At 46.5% G+C, this 24,070-nt stretch overlaps 1 protein-coding gene, 2 long non-coding RNA genes and 12 other non-coding genes across 15 annotated transcripts; 10 read left to right on the top strand and 5 right to left on the bottom strand.

The window, feature by feature from the left end:
* Positions 1–1,879: 1,879 nt before the first annotated feature.
* On the top strand, positions 1,880–4,369 carry LOC138410567 (uncharacterized). Its single transcript, XM_069527318.1, has 5 exons — positions 1,880–2,127; positions 2,219–2,546; positions 2,660–3,461; positions 3,538–3,747; positions 3,840–4,369. The coding sequence occupies exons 1-5, from the start codon at positions 1,880–1,882 to the stop codon at positions 4,298–4,300; spliced, it is 2,049 nt and encodes a 682-aa protein (XP_069383419.1). The 3' UTR covers positions 4,301–4,369.
* A 1,500-nt stretch (positions 4,370–5,869) lies between these two features.
* Positions 5,870–6,469, bottom strand: LOC138410432 (uncharacterized). Its single transcript, XR_011243126.1, has 2 exons — positions 6,163–6,469; positions 5,870–5,957 (listed from the first exon to the last, which is right to left on the bottom strand). It is a non-coding gene; the product is annotated as an uncharacterized lncRNA (long non-coding RNA).
* Positions 6,470–6,836: 367 nt separating this feature from the next.
* trnaq-cug (transfer RNA glutamine (anticodon CUG)) lies at positions 6,837–6,908 on the top strand. Its single transcript has one exon. It is a non-coding gene; the product is annotated as a tRNA-Gln (tRNA).
* A 964-nt stretch (positions 6,909–7,872) lies between these two features.
* On the top strand, positions 7,873–7,944 carry trnaq-uug (transfer RNA glutamine (anticodon UUG)). Its single transcript has one exon. It is a non-coding gene; the product is annotated as a tRNA-Gln (tRNA).
* An 8,115-nt stretch (positions 7,945–16,059) lies between these two features.
* On the bottom strand, positions 16,060–16,659 carry LOC138410541 (uncharacterized). Its single transcript, XR_011243249.1, has 2 exons — positions 16,353–16,659; positions 16,060–16,147 (listed from the first exon to the last, which is right to left on the bottom strand). It is a non-coding gene; the product is annotated as an uncharacterized lncRNA (long non-coding RNA).
* Positions 16,660–17,026: 367 nt separating this feature from the next.
* trnaq-cug (transfer RNA glutamine (anticodon CUG)) lies at positions 17,027–17,098 on the top strand. The gene has a single exon. It is a non-coding gene; the product is annotated as a tRNA-Gln (tRNA).
* Positions 17,099–18,062: 964 nt separating this feature from the next.
* Positions 18,063–18,134, top strand: trnaq-uug (transfer RNA glutamine (anticodon UUG)). Its single transcript has one exon. It is a non-coding gene; the product is annotated as a tRNA-Gln (tRNA).
* A 690-nt stretch (positions 18,135–18,824) lies between these two features.
* On the bottom strand, positions 18,825–18,907 carry trnal-cag (transfer RNA leucine (anticodon CAG)). The gene has a single exon. It is a non-coding gene; the product is annotated as a tRNA-Leu (tRNA).
* A 346-nt stretch (positions 18,908–19,253) lies between these two features.
* trnaq-cug (transfer RNA glutamine (anticodon CUG)) lies at positions 19,254–19,325 on the top strand. Its single transcript has one exon. It is a non-coding gene; the product is annotated as a tRNA-Gln (tRNA).
* Positions 19,326–20,289: 964 nt separating this feature from the next.
* On the top strand, positions 20,290–20,361 carry trnaq-uug (transfer RNA glutamine (anticodon UUG)). Its single transcript has one exon. It is a non-coding gene; the product is annotated as a tRNA-Gln (tRNA).
* A 690-nt stretch (positions 20,362–21,051) lies between these two features.
* Positions 21,052–21,134, bottom strand: trnal-cag (transfer RNA leucine (anticodon CAG)). The gene has a single exon. It is a non-coding gene; the product is annotated as a tRNA-Leu (tRNA).
* Positions 21,135–21,480: 346 nt separating this feature from the next.
* trnaq-cug (transfer RNA glutamine (anticodon CUG)) lies at positions 21,481–21,552 on the top strand. Its single transcript has one exon. It is a non-coding gene; the product is annotated as a tRNA-Gln (tRNA).
* Positions 21,553–22,516: 964 nt separating this feature from the next.
* Positions 22,517–22,588, top strand: trnaq-uug (transfer RNA glutamine (anticodon UUG)). Its single transcript has one exon. It is a non-coding gene; the product is annotated as a tRNA-Gln (tRNA).
* Positions 22,589–23,278: 690 nt separating this feature from the next.
* Positions 23,279–23,361, bottom strand: trnal-cag (transfer RNA leucine (anticodon CAG)). The gene has a single exon. It is a non-coding gene; the product is annotated as a tRNA-Leu (tRNA).
* Positions 23,362–23,707: 346 nt separating this feature from the next.
* On the top strand, positions 23,708–23,779 carry trnaq-cug (transfer RNA glutamine (anticodon CUG)). Its single transcript has one exon. It is a non-coding gene; the product is annotated as a tRNA-Gln (tRNA).
* Positions 23,780–24,070: the final 291 nt, after the last annotated feature.

The following is a 24,070-nucleotide window of genomic DNA, read 5'->3' as shown; positions in this document are numbered from 1 at the left end:
GTATCCCAGGTAAGAAGAGATCAAAAAGCAACCTGTTTTATTAATGCAGCTGTGTTATTAATGCAAGTGACTTATGACTGAATGCTTTACAGACCCAAGTCACCGACTCTGCTGAAGCAAGCTCCAGTTCAGCAGCCAACATTGCTGTCTCAGTGAGTAATTACACCTGTTTGAATACAGTCTATTACAGTGTGTCTATACAAGATTATTAAGAATAGTAAAAAACATTCAAATCAAAAAGTACCTAGGCTGAATTATTGTGTACACGGTTAGAAATTAAAGGCACTTTTGTTAAGGAAAACATGTTAATAGATGCCACTTTCACAAAATCTCTGTTTGAAACATGGCTACAAGCAGATGGCGAACCATAATAAAATAAACCTACTGATTTTTCAATCCTGTGATTGCAATGTAAGAGAAAACCCTTCACAGCTTCTTACTGCTCTTTACTTTTTATTTGAGTGTAAAGTTGACATGCAAAACCTTCACATGCAGTACAATTGCATGTTAAATATAAAAAAAGGTTTGGTAAATATAAAGTCTGGGCAAAACAGTTCAAATTAAAAAAAATATCAGTATAATGAACATCACTATACAGTACATGTTACAAAACTGTAGTTACTGTTAGTGTGGAAGTCCAAGAACATTGGCAGGAGAGTTACGACTCACTCTTAAGACACCAGGTTTCTCAATCCAGCCTAGGTAGCCGTGTGTGTGGTGTGTGCCTGAGAGAGAGAGAGAAAGACAGAGAGAGATCAGCTCCAAAACAACTTATAATGCATACAAAATTAACATACAACATGCATACAAAATTACTATTCGTGCCCCTCATTCCCTCCTATCATACTGACATTCCAACCTGAAACATCCAAGTAGTTCATGTGTAGTTTCAGAAACAGAACACAACAACACAGAACATCTTGTTGGATATGTAACAGAAAGAAGTACAGCTGTGTTTTTTGATGCTCATACAACCATGGTACAGTTGGAGGTGCTTTGATGATGATCCCGCCTTGATCACAGAGTTAGCAATAAGTGTGACACATGGTGTCACACTTATTGCTTTTAATTAATTCATTAAGTGATTAATTGTGTCATGTGATGAACATGCAAGTATACTACTTACTATGATCAGTAGGGCAGCAGTAAAGTCATCTACTGCATCTGCAATATCAGAGAAATGTGTCAAAAATCAATCTAAATACAAATGAACAGTCCCTTGCAAAACGCAAGGTGGAGAAACAGTCACGGTTACAGCAAAACAAATATTCTTCAGTACTTAATTTGTGATCCAATAAATAACTTGAAAATAATATTGCCTTTATTTGAATCTGCACTGTGACACACAATCAATCAAATAAACAATGATATAAATATATAATATAAAACAGTCAAATAAAATTGCTATACTATATACTGTAGAATAATAACTGAAGGTTTGATTGTGTGTGACTCTTGCCATGCTGTTACAGGCTCCAGACCCTCAGACAGCTGCTCAGGTGGTTGTACCAGGTCCTGCAGCAGTGTGTGCTTCTGTGTCAGTAAGTAATTTAGCATTTCATATATCATAGAGCATCTGCAGTTCTTTTTACAAGTATCAAGCATGTTCATGTGTTATTTTGTCTTTGCCCAGACTGCGGACCCCAGGACTGACACACCTGAAGCTCCAGCGACTCCCCAGCTGCCCCGCCTGTGGTCAGAGGGCTTGCCAACTGCAGACCACAAGTGGATTGCAAAGACCCTCTTAAAGGTGGGGCCCAAGGGGAAACTGGAGCTTCAGCAAAACCTGAAGCTCTGGTACCATCCTCCACAGCCAAGCCAGCTGTACCACCAGGCTCCTGCACCGGACCGCTTTTTTGCACATCCACTGCTGGTGTGGATGCCATATAAGTTGTGGAAGGTGAAGGTGGTCTGTCCCAACCCTGCCTGTGGCCAGCACCAACTCACAGGAGCAGGGTTGCACAAGAGAGCACGACGGGTCCTGGACGTGGACAGGATCTACAACATGGTGACAGAGACTCTGACCTGCACCAAATGTAGAGCCAACCATGTCTCATGGAGCCAGACTGTCCTCACACAGCTGGACTTGGCTCACCGTTCAGAGTTTCGGGTCATCCTCACACAAAAGTGAGTAACGTTTCTTTTCCCCTTTGCCTTGTCAAATAGAATGATGTAAAACATTCCAACTGATATATCTTGTATCCTATCTGTGACCAAGGTTTGCCTGTGACATCCGGGTGATCCGGCTTCTGCGGGAGAGAGGCCTGGGTAACAGTCCCACGAGACTCCTGAAGCAGCTGAAGGAGAACCACACAGAGGAGTGGCTGAATCGGGTGGCACGGTACACCACAGAGTGTGTGGACTTCCTCCAGCGCCCCGGACTGTTGCCCATAGCATTCCCTGAGCCTCCAGAGCCTGCTGTGGTGCCAAGTTGTAAGTGGCTCTTGTCCGTGTACAGCCAGGACATTCTTACAAGGCTGGACCACATCAAGGCCACAATCACGTCAACACATGGCACCATCCTTAAAATGGATTCAACCAAAAAGGTTAAACAATCTTTTTTTCTTTAAAATTAGGCTACTGATTATTAAATGCATCCTGTATTTCAGTATTTTTTTAATCATGTTCACTGAAGTCCTATATATTTTGTGTCCTTCAGATCACCAAGAAGCTGGCCGGAAAGGCCAAGGGGACAGCGCTCTGGCTCACCTCTGTGGGAAATGAGCATGGCCAGATACTCATGAGTGTGCTGACCGCTCAGGAGGGAGCTGAACTGGACCTGATGGCAGCTGACTTGGTGAAGGGGTACCAGCAGGCTCGAGTGGATCCTCCTGTCGCCCTCTATGTGGACTGTGGCTGCTGTGCTGAGGCAGAGGAGACAAAGCTGAAGGCCAGATTCAGCGGGTGGCCCGCCCTCTCCATAAGGCTGGATATCTGGCACTTCATGCGCCGTCTGGCCCTGGGATGTGCAACAGATGCTCATCAACTGTACCCTCTGTTTATGTCACGTCTGTCTGCGTGCATATTCGATTGGGATGCAACTGATTTGGCTCTGTTGCGTGTAGCTAAAAGACAGCAGCTTCAATCCCAGGGCCTGTCTTCCATCACGGATACTGACCTCAGCAAATACCTGACCAGGGAGGAGCTGGCTCTTCACTGTCGGAGGAGGACCCGTGGTGAGGAGACCACCGTCCGGCTGCTGGAGAATCTGTTGCAGGGACTCATGGGGACCAATGGGAACGACTCCCTTGGAGTTCCCCTGTTTGACAGGGAGAGGATAGAGCACATTTGGCGTGTCCAGAAGAAACATGTAAAGTGCATCCAGGACCTGCCAGGTGTTGCTCTGTACGCCAAAACAGGGGAGCTCACAAAGGGAGGGGTGCGGTTGCCCACCTTCAGATGTGCTCGAGGCTCCACATCTCTCGAGTCCTTTCACCTCCACCTGAACCGCTTCATTCCAGGTTTGTGTCCCTCAGACATGTTGCTCATTTAGTCTAATAATACTTTAGAATTTAATCTTTAAAAATTTACTTCTAGGAACCAGTGCCAACAGCCTGAATTTTCAGGCCTACCTGCTGGAAGGACTGCATCGGTGGAACCAGGATCGGGGTAGTGCTGCTCTAGCTGCCGGACCATCATCTTTACGCAGCTACTCTGGTGACCTGCTTCACTGTGTCAACAGCAATTATCAGAAGCTGTTTGGCAGGAAGGTGGCACCAGAGTTTAGTCCACCCTCGTGCTACACTGGTAAGCATCTGTGAACACACTAGTATTTCTGCTCGGTTTTAAAACCTCCTGTTAACCTTTGTAAATGATCCATTTTTCATATGTTGTTTCAGGAGAGCTCATCGGGGTGCAGTACCTGTTCAGGCAGACAGGTCAGGCACTGCAGGACATGCATCCTGATTCAGAGGAGACTGCTAAACTGGTTGAGCAGCATGAAGTGGAGGACAGCGTGGAGGAGGATGAGGGGTTCTCTGACCTCACAGGTGACCCCACAGTGCTGGACCTGGAGGTCCCTCAGGCTCCAGCCTCTCGGACTCCTCATCCCTCCACTACCACATCTGCTGTCGGTTCACTGGTCAGCAGCCTGGCCTCCAGCGTCTCCTCCCTGGCCCCCAGCAGATCCATCCTGGTTCCCGCCACATCCACCGTGACCTCCGCCGCATCCGCCGTGACCTCCGCCGCATCCACCGTGACCTCCGCCGCATCCACCGTGACCTCCGCCACATCCACCTTTGCCTCATCCACTGTGTCCACGGGTTCGTCCTCTGACGATATGGTAAGTGTCTCAATTTAGAATAGTGTCGATCTATAGATAACTGTACATATATTTTATAAAACCCACAGCATTAATACAGTGTCATGAAAGCTCAGTGTCAATGAAGGTTTTACATTTATATTTTCTAACGTGTTTTATCCTTTGCCTAGGCTGTTGATGAGCAGAATGTTCCTGGGTACCAGCATGTGGACAGACTTGCTGAGTATTTGGTAGAGCTGCGGGAACAGTCTGCTCTCTGTCTCACCAACCAGCAGACGGACACAATCATCGCACTGTGGGGGAGCCTGGATGATGTGGACAAACAGCGGGTGGTGTATGCAGCACGACACCAGGAGAGACTTTTGAGTGGACGGTTTCGAACACCAAAGAAGCCCCCAACAACTCCTGGTGTGGAGAGCACCACCCGTTGCATGTTGGGAGCAAGCAGTGCACCGGCTCAGTGGCCTGACTGCTGCCGTTTGGTGGAAAACATTTTCATCAGGCTCTGCAATCTCCACCCGAACCCAGTACGGCGAGGCAGGACGGCTGATTCCAGGTGGTCCCTAATTCTCAGGGACTACCATAAAATCAGACAGCTCGTGGTTGGTAACTCCCTGGTGATGCAGGGAACAGCCATTCAGCTGGTGGAGGTTAACCAGAACACCCTTGTTCAGTGGCACAATAAGCGACAGAAGCGACAGGAGCTGTCTGTGCTGCTTCAGGGCACCGGGGCTTTGCCACCAGCACTACCTGTGTCCAACGAGCCTCTTCCGGATGCAAGAGTGCTTCCTGCTGTGCCCAAGCCAGCTCATCGTGAACATCAATACCGGCTGCCTGAGAGTACAGCAGGGCAGGCACAGCAGAGACAGGCAGTTTGGAGTCAGCGCCCGCGCTCCATCGTGCCAAAGGGACATTTATTTGTCACACCTCCTCCAGCACCACGACCATTTCAAACCCCCTCCCCTCAGATCCTCAATCCAGCAGGACAAACTCTAAACCTTTTGCCAGTGGTCCTCCCTGTGTCTGTAGCTCAGCCACAAAGCAGCGCAGCTAAACGCACAGTGGAAGCTGGCACAGCCCTGAAGAGACCATACAGGCGGACAGTAGAGGCAAACACCTGCAAAAAGTGTGGTCAGTTCCGCACTGCTGACACTGGACACAGTCAGTACCGTGGCACAGTGTACTGTCCTCTGTCTGATCCTGTTCCTAAAGCTCAATGGTTGGAGGAAATGAGAAAAAAGTTGAACAAGTGATCATGTATGTATTGTAAATAGTAAAGAGTTGTAAATAGTAGTTGTATATAGTGTAGTAGTATTGTGTGTGTATTTAATTAATAATTCTAAATAATGGTTGTTTTGTAAATAGTTTAAAATGTTGTTTGTTAAAGTATTGATATATATAGTGTGTGCTTACTGTAAATAATAGATTTTTCTACTTTTTCATTGCATTTGTTGAACTTTTTTTGCTCTTTTTTTAATTAAATCTTTTTTATCTTTTTAAGTGTATATTTGTTTCTTTTTTCTCTGAACAAACAAAACTGGTGTACAGCAAAAGTGTCCTAATATTAATAATAACAACAATAATGAAAATAAGAAATAATGACAACAATAAAAGTAACATAGTATTTTATTAACAAGAGAGGTTTCAGACGCTATCCAAGTCATGTGATGAGCCTGTGACAGTGAGCTTTTTGGTCCTGCAGGTAGGTGAGAGAAGAAAAGCAAAAAATCATTACACTTCACACATATTACACATAAATAATTTATCAAAATATTGACACTAAGTTACTATTACTACTACAAGGTGCAGGGAAGAACCTTAAAAGCAGCCATTTCTTTGTAGTAGTTATATATTGTCTAATAATTTACAACCTAAACTTTTGGGCTAGCCCAGCTTCATACCTGGGGAACACCTCAAACACCTGGGAGTGTCAGCAGTGTGTGCGTCACGGTGACGCAGCAGGGGGAGCCACTCTCCTCCATTGAGCGTTTCCCTTTAAATTCCACAGTTCGGTGGTTCGAATCCCGCCTCGGGCAATGTCAAAAGTTAGCTTTTTGCTTCCAGGCAGCTAGAAATACATGGAACAAATAGATATGGACACAAATTTTCATTTTTTCCCTTTTTCTCCCTTTTCTCTTCTTTTTTCTTCTTTTTTCTTTCCCCCCTCTCTCCCCCCTCCTTGACGGACGATTGTTCCCCAGCTTGAACGCAGCGCTCGGCCATCCTGACTGCAAGAGCTCACCCAAGAGGATTTCGGGGATGTCGGAGGTGGGTGTGTTAATGATGTTTCTAACACATGACATCCTCTCAGCAGGCTTTACCACTCTCTGCAGGCACTTGCGGTCCATTGAAGTGGTGCTAACATACCACACGCTGAGGCAGCTGGTCAAGATGCTCTCAGTACTGCAGCTGTAGAAGTTGCAGAAGATATTCGGGGACAAGCCAAATTTCCTCAGCCTCTTTCGGAAGTGCAACCGCGGTAGTGCTTTCTTGAGCGGCTGGGTGGTGTTGAGTGTCCAGGTGAGGTCATTACTGATGCAGACACCCACAAATAACTTTTTTACTCATGTGCAATGGTTCCATGGTGTAATGGTCAGCACTCTGGACTCTGAATCCAGTGATCCGAGTTCAAGTCTCGGTGGGACCTGGTTTTGAGAGAGACTTTATGTTGAGTTTCACCAGATTATGTTCAAATGAGCCCATGTGAGAAAACAGCAGGGACACCGGTGTCAATGTAATGGCCATGGCAAACTTCGTATGTTACCTCACCGTAACTTTAATAAACCTGAGGTTTCTGTGTTGATGTAAACTCAACTGACCACCTGATCTCCTGCCACATTGTGCATATGAGAAACATCCTCCATATCTCAAGAGAAGGACTTAGAAAATCTGAAATTCAGTTTCCGTCGAGACTTTAACTCGGATCACTTTATTCAAAGTCCGGAGTGCTGAACATTACCCAATGGAGCCACAACAGAAAGCAAGCAAACTATCCTCACCGATGCTTCAGAATTGCTGCAGAGGCACATTATAGGCCAGGTATCCTTTTGCCATGCTGTATTACCCTGCTGTCCTGCACTTCACACCTCTGTACTGTCTGCCAGAGGGCAGAGGTGGGAACGGTCTGTGTTGGAGGTGGGTGGAGTCCTCAACAATAGAGCAGGCTCTTCTGTGGACACTGCAGTGGTAGATGTCCTGCAGAGAGGGGAGTGATGTCCTGACAATCCTCTCAGCAGTCTTTACCACTCTCTGCAGCAAATTATCCTCGCCCATGCTTCAGGATTGCTGCGGATGCACATTATAGGCCAGGTTTCCTTTTCCGTGCTGTATTACCCTGCTGTCCTGCACTTTGGTCAGCAGCATGCTTGCTGCTACACAGATATTTCACATAACAGTAGTATGACCTCTCGCATGATGCACACTTGCATTCTTTAGCCAATCATTTTGATGGAGTGTGATTAAAACAGTGAGTAGGGTTTTCTACATGTTGAATAAAGGGTGAGGGAGGAGGGAGGACTTGCGGTAGCACTATCAAAGGATACCTGGCCTATGACGCGCATCTGCAGTGATCCAGAACGGGCGGCGGCAAAAATAACTTCCAACTCTTTTGTGGTTCCATGGTGTAATGGTCAGCACTCTGGACTTTGAATCCAGTGATCCGAGTTCAAGTCTCGGTGGAACCTGAGAGTTGGTTTACGTAAAACCCTACTCACGAAATAGGGAGGAGGGAGGGAAGAGGATTTTTCTCATTCCATCAACGTGGCAGGACTTCTCGGACTCGTACTACAAAGCCACATTGGCATTTTTCGGGATAACTTCAGGTTAAATTCAGGGTTTCCACTCCTATGAAGGTCGTTCACTTCTTATCGGGATAAATCACCATGGTAACTTATGCTGAATGGATCAATAAAAACCATCTTCAGAGAAGAGGTCAAGAACCTGGAGAGCTGGTGGTAGAAGACAGAGGCCCATCATCAACTTCTGTCATGGATTCTGCTGGAAAACCAAATTCATTTTACTGTGAGTATATTTGTGAAACTGATAATATGTTTTGTAGGGTTGGGAAGAAGTTACAAGTAGAACTTTCTTAGATGAATAAGAAATAAAAGTGAAAAACAACAGATGCGGAGGAAACCACACGTGTCCCTTCGCCTTGGGGGCCCAAATTGCTAGATGCACCACATGGTGAGATACTGTAATACAGCGTGATACCCTGGCTGTGCCACCAAGAACAAGGCTTTTTCAACGGAGGTCTCATAGCTATGTAGGAAGTCAACAGACACCATATATAGAGACGTCCACCTGGAACAGATGTCCAGACATTTCAAAGTACTGATGTCTTGCTGCAGGCTATGCCCAAATGAAAAGCACAATGTCAGAAGTGGGATTCGAACCCACGCCTCCAGGGGAGACTGCGACCTGAACGCCAGCAGCCGCAGAAGCGTCCGTCCAACATTCGCAATGTTGGACTCCGAGAGCCAATCGGATTCGAAAGTCCAACATTCAACGACCAATCATTTCGCCGAATTCTTCCCCCGGTCCAACATTTGACCAATCACGGGGCGGAAATGTTGGACGGGGAATTTTATTTATCGTGGCCGACAGGGGGCGTTTAGAGCGGTGAATACGGCGCAGGAGCGGAGCGTTCGAAACGAGAAGAGAATAAAGCACGTCTGTTCAGTCGACATGGTGAGTATTTACGCATCTAATACACTTCTGTTCACGTTATGAGACGTCAGTTTGAGCCTAGAAGTGATTTCACCTCGCGCGCGTGTGTTGTCACGTCGTTTGCACAGTGCTAATTGTCATGTTGTTAACTTACAATGGCGTGTCGTCAGACGCGGTGACCCGTCCTAATGTATTCGTCGTAGAGTGCACACAGGTAGCATTCATAGGGTTATTACAGCGTTATGATGCCGCTGGTCCGGCTTTTATACCTGACACGTGTGTTGTCATGGCTGCTAAAGACGTGCATTCATTCATTCGCGTCCCTGAAGGCATCTTCTACCAAGCCAAAGACACACAAGGCGATGGCGGACTCAGAGTGGATGTCCCGTCTGAAGAAGTTTGCCAGCACTGGGGCCTGGCCGGCAGGTGAGGGGAACAGGCCAGCTCCCAGACAGAAGAAATGGTACGAGCTGTATCAAAGGGTAAGAGCACTGCGCAGTTTATTTTATTGCTTGTTATGTACTCTAATCATACTTTTACTCATGATAGAAAATACAGTGAAAGCCAATGAGTTAATAAACATGTCATGAGCAAGTCATTTACATCAGCTCTGTGTCTGTGTTCATTTATATCAACTGTTATTTGTAGATTGAGAAATGTCCCATGCAGACGCATGGACAGATGTCCTTGTTTGGTCAGCTCAGGAAGTGTACCTGTGGATTCCACGCTCCGAAGGTAACACTGGTCAGTTCAAGACTCAAGCAGTGTGTGTTCATATGTTTGTGTGTGTGCGCATGCATATCAGTGCAGATGCAAATTATGATAAATCTATTCTGTAACGAACCAACAGCCAACCGGAGCGAGTGCTGCTCAGGGGCCCACGCAGCAACGACCTGCAGCAGTGGGTCTGACCCAGAGCACCACTTCAACGGCTGGTCCGCCACAGCGTACCATGGGTCAGCAGAGTCCAGCTGTGGGTCCAGTCCACACCGCTGTAGGACAAAGTGCTGCTGTGGGACAGGTTCTGGGAGCAGGAGGACCGAAGCAGCAACCATTATTGAATTTGGCAATGGTATTTGGACATTTAGACACTCGTAACTGACCACGAATGTCTGACTCACAGGATTATATTATAGTTTGACAGTATAGTCCTCTAATGATACAGTCTGGTGGTGTTTTTATTCCCTTCCAGTTCACCAAGCCAAGATTCGGTGGTGCTCATGTTGCTGCTGCAAAGCCAAATCTCTGCAGAGCCCGAAAAGTATCCCAGGTAAGAAGAGATCAAAAAGCAACCTGTTTTATTAATGCAGCTGTGTTATTAATGCAAGTGACTTATGACTGAATGCTTTACAGACCCAAGTCACCGACTCTGCTGAAGCAAGCTCCAGTTCAGCAGCCAACATTGCTGTCTCAGTGAGTAATTACACCTGTTTGAATACAGTCTATTACAGTGTGTCTATACAAGATTATTAAGAATAGTAAAAAACATTCAAATCAAAAATTACCTAGGCTGAATTATTGTGTACACGGTTAGAAATTAAAGGCACTTTTGTTAAGGAAAACATGTTAATAGATGCCACTTTCACAAAATCTCTGTTTGAAACATGGCTACAAGCAGATGGCGAACCATAATAAAATAAACCTACTGATTTTTCAATCCTGTGATTGCAATGTAAGAGAAAACCCTTCACAGCTTCTTACTGCTCTTTACTTTTTATTTGAGTGTAAAGTTGACATGCAAAACCTTCACATGCAGTACAATTGCATGTTAAATATAAAAAAAGGTTTGGTAAATATAAAGTCTGGGCAAAACAGTTCAAATTAAAAAAAATATCAGTATAATGAACATCACTATACAGTACATGTTACAAAACTGTAGTTACTGTTAGTGTGGAAGTCCAAGAACATTGGCAGGAGAGTTACGACTCACTCTTAAGACACCAGGTTTCTCAATCCAGCCTAGGTAGCCGTGTGTGTGGTGTGTGCCTGAGAGAGAGAGAGAAAGACAGAGAGAGATCAGCTCCAAAACAACTTATAATGCATACAAAATTAACATACAACATGCATACAAAATTACTATTCGTGCCCCTCATTCCCTCCTATCATACTGACATTCCAACCTGAAACATCCAAGTAGTTCATGTGTAGTTTCAGAAACAGAACACAACAACACAGAACATCTTGTTGGATATGTAACAGAAAGAAGTACAGCTGTGTTTTTTGATGCTCATACAACCATGGTACAGTTGGAGGTGCTTTGATGATGATCCCGCCTTGATCACAGAGTTAGCAATAAGTGTGACACATGGTGTCACACTTATTGCTTTTAATTAATTCATTAAGTGATTAATTGTGTCATGTGATGAACATGCAAGTATACTACTTACTATGATCAGTAGGGCAGCAGTAAAGTCATCTACTGCATCTGCAATATCAGAGAAATGTGTCAAAAATCAATCTAAATACAAATGAACAGTCCCTTGCAAAACGCAAGGTGGAGAAACAGTCACGGTTACAGCAAAACAAATATTCTTCAGTACTTAATTTGTGATCCAATAAATAACTTGAAAATAATATTGCCTTTATTTGAATCTGCACTGTGACACACAATCAATCAAATAAACAATGATATAAATATATAATATAAAACAGTCAAATAAAATTGCTATACTATATACTGTAGAATAATAACTGAAGGTTTGATTGTGTGTGACTCTTGCCATGCTGTTACAGGCTCCAGACCCTCAGACAGCTGCTCAGGTGGTTGTACCAGGTCCTGCAGCAGTGTGTGCTTCTGTGTCAGTAAGTAATTTAGCATTTCATATATCATAGAGCATCTGCAGTTCTTTTTACAAGTATCAAGCATGTTCATGTGTTATTTTGTCTTTGCCCAGACTGCGGACCCCAGGACTGACACACCTGAAGCTCCAGCGACTCCCCAGCTGCCCCGCCTGTGGTCAGAGGGCTTGCCAACTGCAGACCACAAGTGGATTGCAAAGACCCTCTTAAAGGTGGGGCCCAAGGGGAAACTGGAGCTTCAGCAAAACCTGAAGCTCTGGTACCATCCTCCACAGCCAAGCCAGCTGTACCACCAGGCTCCTGCACCGGACCGCTTTTTTGCACATCCACTGCTGGTGTGGATGCCATATAAGTTGTGGAAGGTGAAGGTGGTCTGTCCCAACCCTGCCTGTGGCCAGCACCAACTCACAGGAGCAGGGTTGCACAAGAGAGCACGACGGGTCCTGGACGTGGACAGGATCTACAACATGGTGACAGAGACTCTGACCTGCACCAAATGTAGAGCCAACCATGTCTCATGGAGCCAGACTGTCCTCACACAGCTGGACTTGGCTCACCGTTCAGAGTTTCGGGTCATCCTCACACAAAAGTGAGTAACGTTTCTTTTCCCCTTTGCCTTGTCAAATAGAATGATGTAAAACATTCCAACTGATATATCTTGTATCCTATCTGTGACCAAGGTTTGCCTGTGACATCCGGGTGATCCGGCTTCTGCGGGAGAGAGGCCTGGGTAACAGTCCCACGAGACTCCTGAAGCAGCTGAAGGAGAACCACACAGAGGAGTGGCTGAATCGGGTGGCACGGTACACCACAGAGTGTGTGGACTTCCTCCAGCGCCCCGGACTGTTGCCCATAGCATTCCCTGAGCCTCCAGAGCCTGCTGTGGTGCCAAGTTGTAAGTGGCTCTTGTCCGTGTACAGCCAGGACATTCTTACAAGGCTGGACCACATCAAGGCCACAATCACGTCAACACATGGCACCATCCTTAAAATGGATTCAACCAAAAAGGTTAAACAATCTTTTTTTCTTTAAAATTAGGCTACTGATTATTAAATGCATCCTGTATTTCAGTATTTTTTTAATCATGTTCACTGAAGTCCTATATATTTTGTGTCCTTCAGATCACCAAGAAGCTGGCCGGAAAGGCCAAGGGGACAGCGCTCTGGCTCACCTCTGTGGGAAATGAGCATGGCCAGATACTCATGAGTGTGCTGACCGCTCAGGAGGGAGCTGAACTGGACCTGATGGCAGCTGACTTGGTGAAGAGGTACCAGCAGGCTCGAGTGGATCCTCCTGTCGCCCTCTATGTGGACTGTGGCTGCTGTGCTGAGGCAGAGGAGACAAAGCTGAAGGCCAGATTCAGCGGGTGGCCCGCCCTCTCCATAAGGCTGGATATCTGGCACTTCATGCGCCGTCTGGCCCTGGGATGTGCAACAGATGCTCATCAACTGTACCCTCTGTTTATGTCACGTCTGTCTGCGTGCATATTCGATTGGGATGCAACTGATTTGGCTCTGTTGCGTGTAGCTAAAAGACAGCAGCTTCAATCCCAGGGCCTGTCTTCCATCACGGATACTGACCTCAGCAAATACCTGACCAGGGAGGAGCTGGCTCTTCACTGTCGGAGGAGGACCCGTGGTGAGGAGACCACCGTCCGGCTGCTGGAGAATCTGTTGCAGGGACTCATGGGGACCAATGGGAACGACTCCCTTGGAGTTCCCCTGTTTGACAGGGAGAGGATAGAGCACATTTGGCGTGTCCAGAAGAAACATGTAAAGTGCATCCAGGACCTGCCAGGTGTTGCTCTGTACGCCAAAACAGGGGAGCTCACAAAGGGAGGGGTGCGGTTGCCCACCTTCAGATGTGCTCGAGGCTCCACATCTCTCGAGTCCTTTCACCTCCACCTGAACCGCTTCATTCCAGGTTTGTGTCCCTCAGACATGTTGCTCATTTAGTCTAATAATACTTTAGAATTTAATCTTTAAAAATTTACTTCTAGGAACCAGTGCCAACAGCCTGAATTTTCAGGCCTACCTGCTGGAAGGACTGCATCGGTGGAACCAGGATCGGGGTAGTGCTGCTCTAGCTGCCGGACCATCATCTTTACGCAGCTACTCTGGTGACCTGCTTCACTGTGTCAACAGCAATTATCAGAAGCTGTTTGGCAGGAAGGTGGCACCAGAGTTTAGTCCACCCTCGTGCTACACTGGTAAGCATCTGTGAACACACTAGTATTTCTGCTCGGTTTTAAAACCTCCTGTTAACCTTTGTAAATGATCCATTTTTCATATGTTGTTTCAGGAGAGCTCATCGGGGTGCAGTACCTGTTCAGGCAGACAGGTCAGGCACTGCAGGACATGCATCCTGATTCAGAGGAGACTGCTAAACTGGTTGAGCAGCATGAAGTGGAGGACAGCGTGGAGGAGGATGAGGGGTTCTCTGACCTCACAGGTGACCCCACAGTGCTGGACCTGGAGGTCCCTCAGGCTCCAGCCTCTCGGACTCCTCATCCCTCCACTACCACATCTGCTGTCGGTTCACTGGTCAGCAGCCTGGCCTCCAGCGTCTCCTCCCTGGCCCCCAGCAGATCCATCCTGGTTCCCGCCACATCCACCGTGACCTCCGCCGCATCCGCCGTGACCTCCGCCGCATCCACCGTGACCTCCGCCGCATCCACCGTGACCTCCGCCACATCCACCTTTGCCTCATCCACTGTGTCCACGGGTTCGTCCTCTGACCATATGGTAAGTGTCTCAATTTAGAATAGTGTCGATCTATAGATAACTGTACATATATTTTATAAAACCCACAGCATTAATACAGTGTCATGAAAGCTCAGTGTCAATGAAGGTTTTACATTTATATTTTCTAACGTGTTTTATCCTTTGCCTAGGCTGTTGATGAGCAGAATGTTCCTGGGTACCAGCATGTGGACAGACTTGCTGAGTATTTGGTAGAGCTGCGGGAACAGTCTGCTCTCTGTCTCACCAACCAGCAGACGGACACAATCATCGCACTGTGGGGGAGCCTGGATGATGTGGACAAACAGCGGGTGGTGTATGCAGCACGACACCAGGAGAGACTTTTGAGTGGACGGTTTCGAACACCAAAGAAGCCCCCAACAACTCCTGGTGTGGAGAGCACCACCCGTTGCATGTTGGGAGCAAGCAGTGCACCGGCTCAGTGGCCTGACTGCTGCCGTTTGGTGGAAAACATTTTCATCAGGCTCTGCAATCTCCACCCGAACCCAGTACGGCGAGGCAGGACGGCTGATTCCAGGTGGTCCCTAATTCTCAGGGACTACCATAAAATCAGACAGCTCGTGGTTGGTAACTCCCTGGTGATGCAGGGAACAGCCATTCAGCTGGTGGAGGTTAACCAGAACACCCTTGTTCAGTGGCACAATAAGCGACAGAAGCGACAGGAGCTGTCTGTGCTGCTTCAGGGCACCGGGGCTTTGCCACCAGCACTACCTGTGTCCAACGAGCCTCTTCCGGATGCAAGAGTGCTTCCTGCTGTGCCCAAGCCAGCTCATCGTGAACATCAATACCGGCTGCCTGAGAGTACAGCAGGGCAGGCACAGCAGAGACAGGCAGTTTGGAGTCAGCGCCCGCGCTCCATCGTGCCAAAGGGACATTTATTTGTCACACCTCCTCCAGCACCACGACCATTTCAAACCCCCTCCCCTCAGATCCTCAATCCAGCAGGACAAACTCTAAACCTTTTGCCAGTGGTCCTCCCTGTGTCTGTAGCTCAGCCACAAAGCAGCGCAGCTAAACGCACAGTGGAAGCTGGCACAGCCCTGAAGAGACCATACAGGCGGACAGTAGAGGCAAACACCTGCAAAAAGTGTGGTCAGTTCCGCACTGCTGACACTGGACACAGTCAGTACCGTGGCACAGTGTACTGTCCTCTGTCTGATCCTGTTCCTAAAGCTCAATGGTTGGAGGAAATGAGAAAAAAGTTGAACAAGTGATCATGTATGTATTGTAAATAGTAAAGAGTTGTAAATAGTAGTTGTATATAGTGTAGTAGTATTGTGTGTGTATTTAATTAATAATTCTAAATAATGGTTGTTTTGTAAATAGTTTAAAATGTTGTTTGTTAAAGTATTGATATATATAGTGTGTGCTTACTGTAAATAATAGATTTTTCTACTTTTTCATTGCATTTGTTGAACTTTTTTTGCTCTTTTTTTAATTAAATCTTTTTTATCTTTTTAAGTGTATATTTGTTTCTTTTTTCTCTGAACAAACAAAACTGGTGTACAGCAAAAGTGTCCTAATATTAATAATAACAACAATAATGAAAATAAGAAATAATGACAACAATAAAAGTAACATAGTATTTTATTAACAAGAGAGGTTTCAGACGCTATCCAAGTCATGTGATGAGCCTGTGACAGTGAGCTTTTTGGTCCTGCAGGTAGGTGAGAGAAGAAAAGCAAAAAATCATTACACTTCACACATATTACACATAAATAATTTATCAAAATATTGACACTAAGTTACTATTACTACTACAAGGTGCAGGGAAGAACCTTAAAAGCAGCCATTTCTTTGTAGTAGTTATATATTGTCTAATAATTTACAACCTAAACTTTTGGGCTAGCCCAGCTTCATACCTGGGGAACACCTCAAACACCTGGGAGTGTCAGCAGTGTGTGCGTCACGGTGACGCAGCAGGGGGAGCCACTCTCCTCCATTGAGCGTTTCCCTTTAAATTCCACAGTTCGGTGGTTCGAATCCCGCCTCGGGCAATGTCAAAAGTTAGCTTTTTGCTTCCAGGCAGCTAGAAATACATGGAACAAATAGATATGGACACAAATTTTCATTTTTTCCCTTTTTCTCCCTTTTCTCTTCTTTTTTCTTCTTTTTTCTTTCCCCCCTCTCTCCCCCCTCCTTGACGGACGATTGTTCCCCAGCTTGAACGCAGCGCTCGGCCATCCTGACTGCAAGAGCTCACCCAAGAGGATTTCGGGGATGTCGGAGGTGGGTGTGTTAATGATGTTTCTAACACATGACATCCTCTCAGCAGGCTTTACCACTCTCTGCAGGCACTTGCGGTCCATTGAAGTGGTGCTAACATACCACACGCTGAGGCAGCTGGTCAAGATGCTCTCAGTACTGCAGCTGTAGAAGTTGCAGAAGATATTCGGGGACAAGCCAAATTTCCTCAGCCTCTTTCGGAAGTGCAACCGCGGTAGTGCTTTCTTGAGCGGCTGGGTGGTGTTGAGTGTCCAGGTGAGGTCATTACTGATGCAGACACCCACGAATAACTTTTTTACTCATGTGCAATGGTTCCATGGTGTAATGGTCAGCACTCTGGACTCTGAATCCAGTGATCCGAGTTCAAGTCTCAGTGGGACCTGGTTTTGAGAGAGACTTTATGTTGAGTTTCACCAGATTATGTTCAAATGAGCCCATGTGAGAAAACAGCAGGGACACCGGTGTCAATGTAATGGCCATGGCAAACTTCGTATGTTACCTCACCGTAACTTTAATAAACCTGAGGTTTCTGTGTTGATGTAAACTCAACTGACCACCTGATCTCCTGCCACATTGTGCATATGAGAAACATCCTCCATATCTCAAGAGAAGGACTTAGAAAATCTGAAATTCAGTTTCCGTCGAGACTTTAACTCGGATCACTTTATTCAAAGTCCGGAGTGCTGAACATTACCCAATGGAGCCACAACAGAAAGCAAGCAAACTATCCTCACCGATGCTTCAGAATTGCTGCAGAGGCACATTATAGGCCAGGTATCCTTTTGCCATGCTGTATTACCCTGCTGTCCTGCACTTCACACCTCTGTACTGTCTGCCAGAGGGCAGAGGTGGGAACGGTCTGTGTTGGAGGTGGGTGGAGTCCTCAACAATAGAGCAGGCTCTTCTGTGGACACTGCAGTGGTAGATGTCCTGCAGAGAGGGGAGTGATGTCCTGACAATCCTCTCAGCAGTCTTTACCACTCTCTGCAGCAAATGATCCTCGCCCATGCTTCAGGATTGCTGCGGATGCACATTATAGGCCAGGTTTCCTTTTCCGTGCTGTATTACCCTGCTGTCCTGCACTTTGGTCAGCAGCATGCTTGCTGCTACACAGATATTTCACATAACAGTAGTATGACCTCTCGCATGATGCACACTTGCATTCTTTAGCCAATCATTTTGATGGAGTGTGATTAAAACAGTGAGTAGGGTTTTCTACATGTTGAATAAAGGGTGAGGGAGGAGGGAGGACTTGCGGTAGCACTATCAAAGGATACCTGGCCTATGACGCGCATCTGCAGTGATCCAGAACGGGCGGCGGCAAAAATAACTTCCAACTCTTTTGTGGTTCCATGGTGTAATGGTCAGCACTCTGGACTTTGAATCCAGTGATCCGAGTTCAAGTCTCGGTGGAACCTGAGAGTTGGTTTACGTAAAACCCTACTCACGAAATAGGGAGGAGGGAGGGAAGAGGATTTTTCTCATTCCATCAACGTGGCAGGACTTCTCGGACTCGTACTACAAAGCCACATTGGCATTTTTCGGGATAACTTCAGGTTAAATTCAGGGTTTCCACTCCTACGAAGGTCGTTGACTTCTTATCGGGATAAATCACCATGGTAACTTATGCTGAATGGATCAATAAAAACCATCTTCAGAGAAGAGGTCAAGAACCTGGAGAGCTGGTGGTAGAAGACAGAGGCCCATCATCAACTTCTGTCATGGATTCTGCTGGAAAACCAAATTCATTTTACTGTGAGTATATTTGTGAAACTGATAATATGTTTTGTAGGGTTGGGAAGAAGTTACAAGTAGAACTTTCTTAGATGAATAAGAAATAAAAGTGAAAAACAACAGATGCGGAGGAAACCACACGTGTCCCTTCGCCTTGGGGGCCCAAATTGCTAGATGCACCACATGGTGAGATACTGTAATACAGCGTGATACCCTGGCTGTGCCACCAAGAACAAGGCTTTTTCAACGGAGGTCTCATAGCTATGTAGGAAGTCAACAGACACCATATATAGAGACGTCCACCTGGAACAGATGTCCAGACATTTCAAAGTACTGATGTCTTGCTGCAGGCTATGCCCAAATGAAAAGCACAATGTCAGAAGTGGGATTCGAACCCACGCCTCCAGGGGAGACTGCGACCTGAACGCAGCGCCTTAGACCGCTCGGCCATCCTGACTGCAAGAGCTCACCCAAGAGGATTTCGGGGATGTCGGAGGTGGGTGTGTTAATGATGTTTCTAACACATGACATCCTCTCAGCAGGCTTTACCACTCTCTGCAGGCACTTGCGGTCCATTGAAGTGGTGCTAACATACCACACGCTGAGGCAGCTGGTCAAGATGCTCTCAGTACTGCAGCTGTAGAAGTTGCAGAAGATATTCGGGGACAAGCCAAATTTCCTCAGCCTCTTTCGGAAGTGCAACCGCGGTAGTGCTTTCTTGAGCGGCTGGGTGGTGTTGAGTGTCCAGGTGAGGTCATTACTGATGCAGACACCCACGAATAACTTTTTTACTCATGTGCAATGGTTCCATGGTGTAATGGTCAGCACTCTGGACTCTGAATCCAGTGATCCGAGTTCAAGTCTCGGTGGGACCTGGTTTTGAGAGAGACTTTATGTTGAGTTTCACCAGATTATGTTCAAATGAGCCCATGTGAGAAAACAGCAGGGACACCGGTGTCAATGTAATGGCCATGGCAAACTTCGTATGTTACCTCACCGTAACTTTAATAAACCTGAGGTTTCTGTGTTGATGTAAACTCAACTGACCACCTGATCTCCTGCCACATTGTGCATATGAGAAACATCCTCCATATCTCAAGAGAAGGACTTAGAAAATCTGAAATTCAGTTTCCGTCGAGACTTTAACTCGGATCACTTTATTCAAAGTCCGGAGTGCTGAACATTACCCAATGGAGCCACAACAGAAAGCAAGCAAACTATCCTCACCGATGCTTCAGAATTGCTGCAGAGGCACATTATAGGCCAGGTATCCTTTTGCCATGCTGTATTACCCTGCTGTCCTGCACTTCACACCTCTGTACTGTCTGCCAGAGGGCAGAGGTGGGAACGGTCTGTGTTGGAGGTGGGTGGAGTCCTCAACAATAGAGCAGGCTCTTCTGTGGACACTGCAGTGGTAGATGTCCTGCAGAGAGGGGAGTGATGTCCTGACAATCCTCTCAGCAGTCTTTACCACTCTCTGCAGCAAATGATCCTCGCCCATGCTTCAGGATTGCTGCGGATGCACATTATAGGCCAGGTTTCCTTTTCCGTGCTGTATTACCCTGCTGTCCTGCACTTTGGTCAGCAGCATGCTTGCTGCTACACAGATATTTCACATAACAGTAGTATGACCTCTCGCATGATGCACACTTGCATTCTTTAGCCAATCATTTTGATGGAGTGTGATTAAAACAGTGAGCAGGGTTTTCTACATGTTGAATAAAGGGTGAGGGAGGAGGGAGGACTTGCGGTAGCACTATCAAAGGATACCTGGCCTATGACGCGCATCTGCAGTGATCCAGAACGGGCGGCGGCAAAAATAACTTCCAACTCTTTTGTGGTTCCATGGTGTAATGGTCAGCACTCTGGACTTTGAATCCAGTGATCCGAGTTCAAGTCTCGGTGGAACCTGAGAGTTGGTTTACGTAAAACCCTACTCACGAAATAGGGAGGAGGGAGGGAAGAGGATTTTTCTCATTCCATCAACGTGGCAGGACTTCTCGGACTCGTACTACAAAGCCACATTGGCATTTTTCGGGATAACTTCAGGTTAAATTCAGGGTTTCCACTCCTACGAAGGTCGTTCACTTCTTATCGGGATAAATCACCATGGTAACTTATGCTGAATGGATCAATAAAAACCATCTTCAGAGAAGAGGTCAAGAACCTGGAGAGCTGGTGGTAGAAGACAGAGGCCCATCATCAACTTCTGTCATGGATTCTGCTGGAAAACCAAATTCATTTTACTGTGAGTATATTTGTGAAACTGATAATATGTTTTGTAGGGTTGGGAAGAAGTTACAAGTAGAACTTTCTTAGATGAATAAGAAATAAAAGTGAAAAACAACAGATGCGGAGGAAACCACACGTGTCCCTTCGCCTTGGGGGCCCAAATTGCTAGATGCACCACATGGTGAGATACTGTAATACAGCGTGATACCCTGGCTGTGCCACCAAGAACAAGGCTTTTTCAACGGAGGTCTCATAGCTATGTAGGAAGTCAACAGACACCATATATAGAGACGTCCACCTGGAACAGATGTCCAGACATTTCAAAGTACTGATGTCTTGCTGCAGGCTATGCCCAAATGAAAAGCACAATGTCAGAAGTGGGATTCGAACCCACGCCTCCAGGGGAGACTGCGACCTGAACGCAGCGCCTTAGACCGCTCGGCCATCCTGACTGCAAGAGCTCACCCAAGAGGATTTCGGGGATGTCGGAGGTGGGTGTGTTAATGATGTTTCTAACACATGACATCCTCTCAGCAGGCTTTACCACTCTCTGCAGGCACTTGCGGTCCATTGAAGTGGTGCTAACATACCACACGCTGAGGCAGCTGGTCAAGATGCTCTCAGTACTGCAGCTGTAGAAGTTGCAGAAGATATTCGGGGACAAGCCAAATTTCCTCAGCCTCTTTCGGAAGTGCAACCGCGGTAGTGCTTTCTTGAGCGGCTGGGTGGTGTTGAGTGTCCAGGTGAGGTCATTACTGATGCAGACACCCACGAATAACTTTTGTACTCATGTGCAATGGTTCCATGGTGTAATGGTCAGCACTCTGGACTCTGAATCCAGTGATCCGAGTTCAAGTCTCGGTGGGACCTGGTTTTGAGAGAGACTTTATGTTGAGTTTCACCAGATTATGTTCAAATGAGCCCATGTGAGAAAACAGCAGGGACACCGGTGTCAATGTAATGGCCATGGCAAACTTCGTATGTTACCTCACCGTAACTTTAATAAACCTGAGGTTTCTGTGTTGATGTAAACTCAACTGACCACCTGATCTCCTGCCACATTGTGCATATGAGAAACATCCTCCATATCTCAAGAGAAGGACTTAGAAAATCTGAAATTCAGTTTCCGTCGAGACTTTAACTCGGATCACTTTATTCAAAGTCCGGAGTGCTGAACATTACCCAATGGAGCCACAACAGAAAGCAAGCAAACTATCCTCACCGATGCTTCAGAATTGCTGCAGAGGCACATTATAGGCCAGGTATCCTTTTGCCATGCTGTATTACCCTGCTGTCCTGCACTTCACACCTCTGTACTGTCTGCCAGAGGGCAGAGGTGGGAACGGTCTGTGTTGGAGGTGGGTGGAGTCCTCAACAATAGAGCAGGCTCTTCTGTGGACACTGCAGTGGTAGATGTCCTGCAGAGAGGGGAGTGATGTCCTGACAATCCTCTCAGCAGTCTTTACCACTCTCTGCAGCAAATGATCCTCGCCCATGCTTCAGGATTGCTGCGGATGCACATTATAGGCCAGGTTTCCTTTTCCGTGCTGTATTACCCTGCTGTCCTGCACTTTGGTCAGCAGCATGCTTGCTGCTACACAGATATTTCACATAACAGTAGTATGACCTCTCGCATGATGCACACTTGCATTCTTTAGCCAATCATTTTGATGGAGTGTGATTAAAACAGTGAGTAGGGTTTTCTACATGTTGAATAAAGGGTGAGGGAGGAGGGAGGACTTGCGGTAGCACTATCAAAGGATACCTGGCCTATGACGCGCATCTGCAGTGATCCAGAACGGGCGGCGGCAAAAATAACTTCCAACTCTTTTGTGGTTCCATGGTGTAATGGTCAGCACTCTGGACTTTGAATCCAGTGATCCGAGTTCAAGTCTCGGTGGAACCTGAGAGTTGGTTTACGTAAAACCCTACTCACGAAATAGGGAGGAGGGAGGGAAGAGGATTTTTCTCATTCCATCAACGTGGCAGGACTTCTCGGACTCGTACTACAAAGCCACATTGGCATTTTTCGGGATAACTTCAGGTTAAATTCAGGGTTTCCACTCCTACGAAGGTCGTTCACTTCTTATCGGGATAAATCACCATGGTAACTTATGCTGAATGGATCAATAAAAACCATCTTCAGAGAAGAGGTCAAGAACCTGGAGAGCTGGTGGTAGAAGACAGAGGCCCATCATCAACTTCTGTCATGGATTCTGCTGGAAAACCAAATTCATTTTACTGTGAGTATATTTGTGAAACTGATAATATGTTTTGTAGGGTTGGGAAGAAGTTACAAGTAGAACTTTCTTAGATGAATAAGAAATAAAAGTGAAAAACAACAGATGCGGAGGAAACCACACGTGTCCCTTCGCCTTGGGGGCCCAAATTGCTAGATGCACCACATGGTGAGATACTGTAATACAGCGTGATACCCTGGCTGTGCCACCAAGAACAAGGCTTTTTCAACGGAGGTCTCATAGCTATGTAGGAAGTCAACAGACACCATATATAGAGACGTCCACCTGGAACAGATGTCCAGACATTTCAAAGTACTGATGTCTTGCTGCAGGCTATGCCCAAATGAAAAGCACAATGTCAGAAGTGGGATTCGAACCCACGCCTCCAGGGGAGACTGCGACCTGAACGCAGCGCCTTAGACCGCTCGGCCATCCTGACTGCAAGAGCTCACCCAAGAGGATTTCGGGGATGTCGGAGGTGGGTGTGTTAATGATGTTTCTAACACATGACATCCTCTCAGCAGGCTTTACCACTCTCTGCAGGCACTTGCGGTCCATTGAAGTGGTGCTGACATACCACACGCTGAGGCAGCTGGTCAAGATGCTCTCAGTACTGCAGCTGTAGAAGTTGCAGAAGATATTCGGGGACAAGCCAAATTTCCTCAGCCTCTTTCGGAAGTGCAACCGCGGTAGTGCTTTCTTGAGCGGCTGGGTGGTGTTGAGTGTCCAGGTGAGGTCATTACTGATGCAGACACCCACGAATAACTTTTTTACTCATGTGCAATGGTTCCATGGTGTAATGGTCAGCACTCTGGACTCTGAATCCAGTGATCCGAGTTCAAGTCTCGGTGGGACCTGGTTTTGAGAGAGACTTTATGTTGAGTTTCACCAGATTATGTTCAAATGAGCCCATGTGAGAAAACAGCAGGGACACCGGTGTCAATGTAATGGCCATGGCAAACTTCGTATGTTACCTCACCGTAACTTTAATAAACCTGAGGTTTCTGTGTTGATGTAAACTCAACTGACCACCTGATCTCCTGCCACATTGTGCATATGAGAAACATCCTCCATATCTCAAGAGAAGGACTTAGAAAATCTGAAATTCAGTTTCCGTCGAGACTTTAACTCGGATCACTTTATTCAAA

This window comes from Paralichthys olivaceus, chromosome 6 (assembly GCF_024713975.1).
Source record: "Paralichthys olivaceus isolate ysfri-2021 chromosome 6, ASM2471397v2, whole genome shotgun sequence".
Taxonomy (NCBI): domain Eukaryota; kingdom Metazoa; phylum Chordata; class Actinopteri; order Pleuronectiformes; family Paralichthyidae; genus Paralichthys; species Paralichthys olivaceus.
The sequence above is the reverse complement of the archived record's forward strand: the minus strand, read 5'-3'. Positions and strand labels throughout refer to the sequence as shown.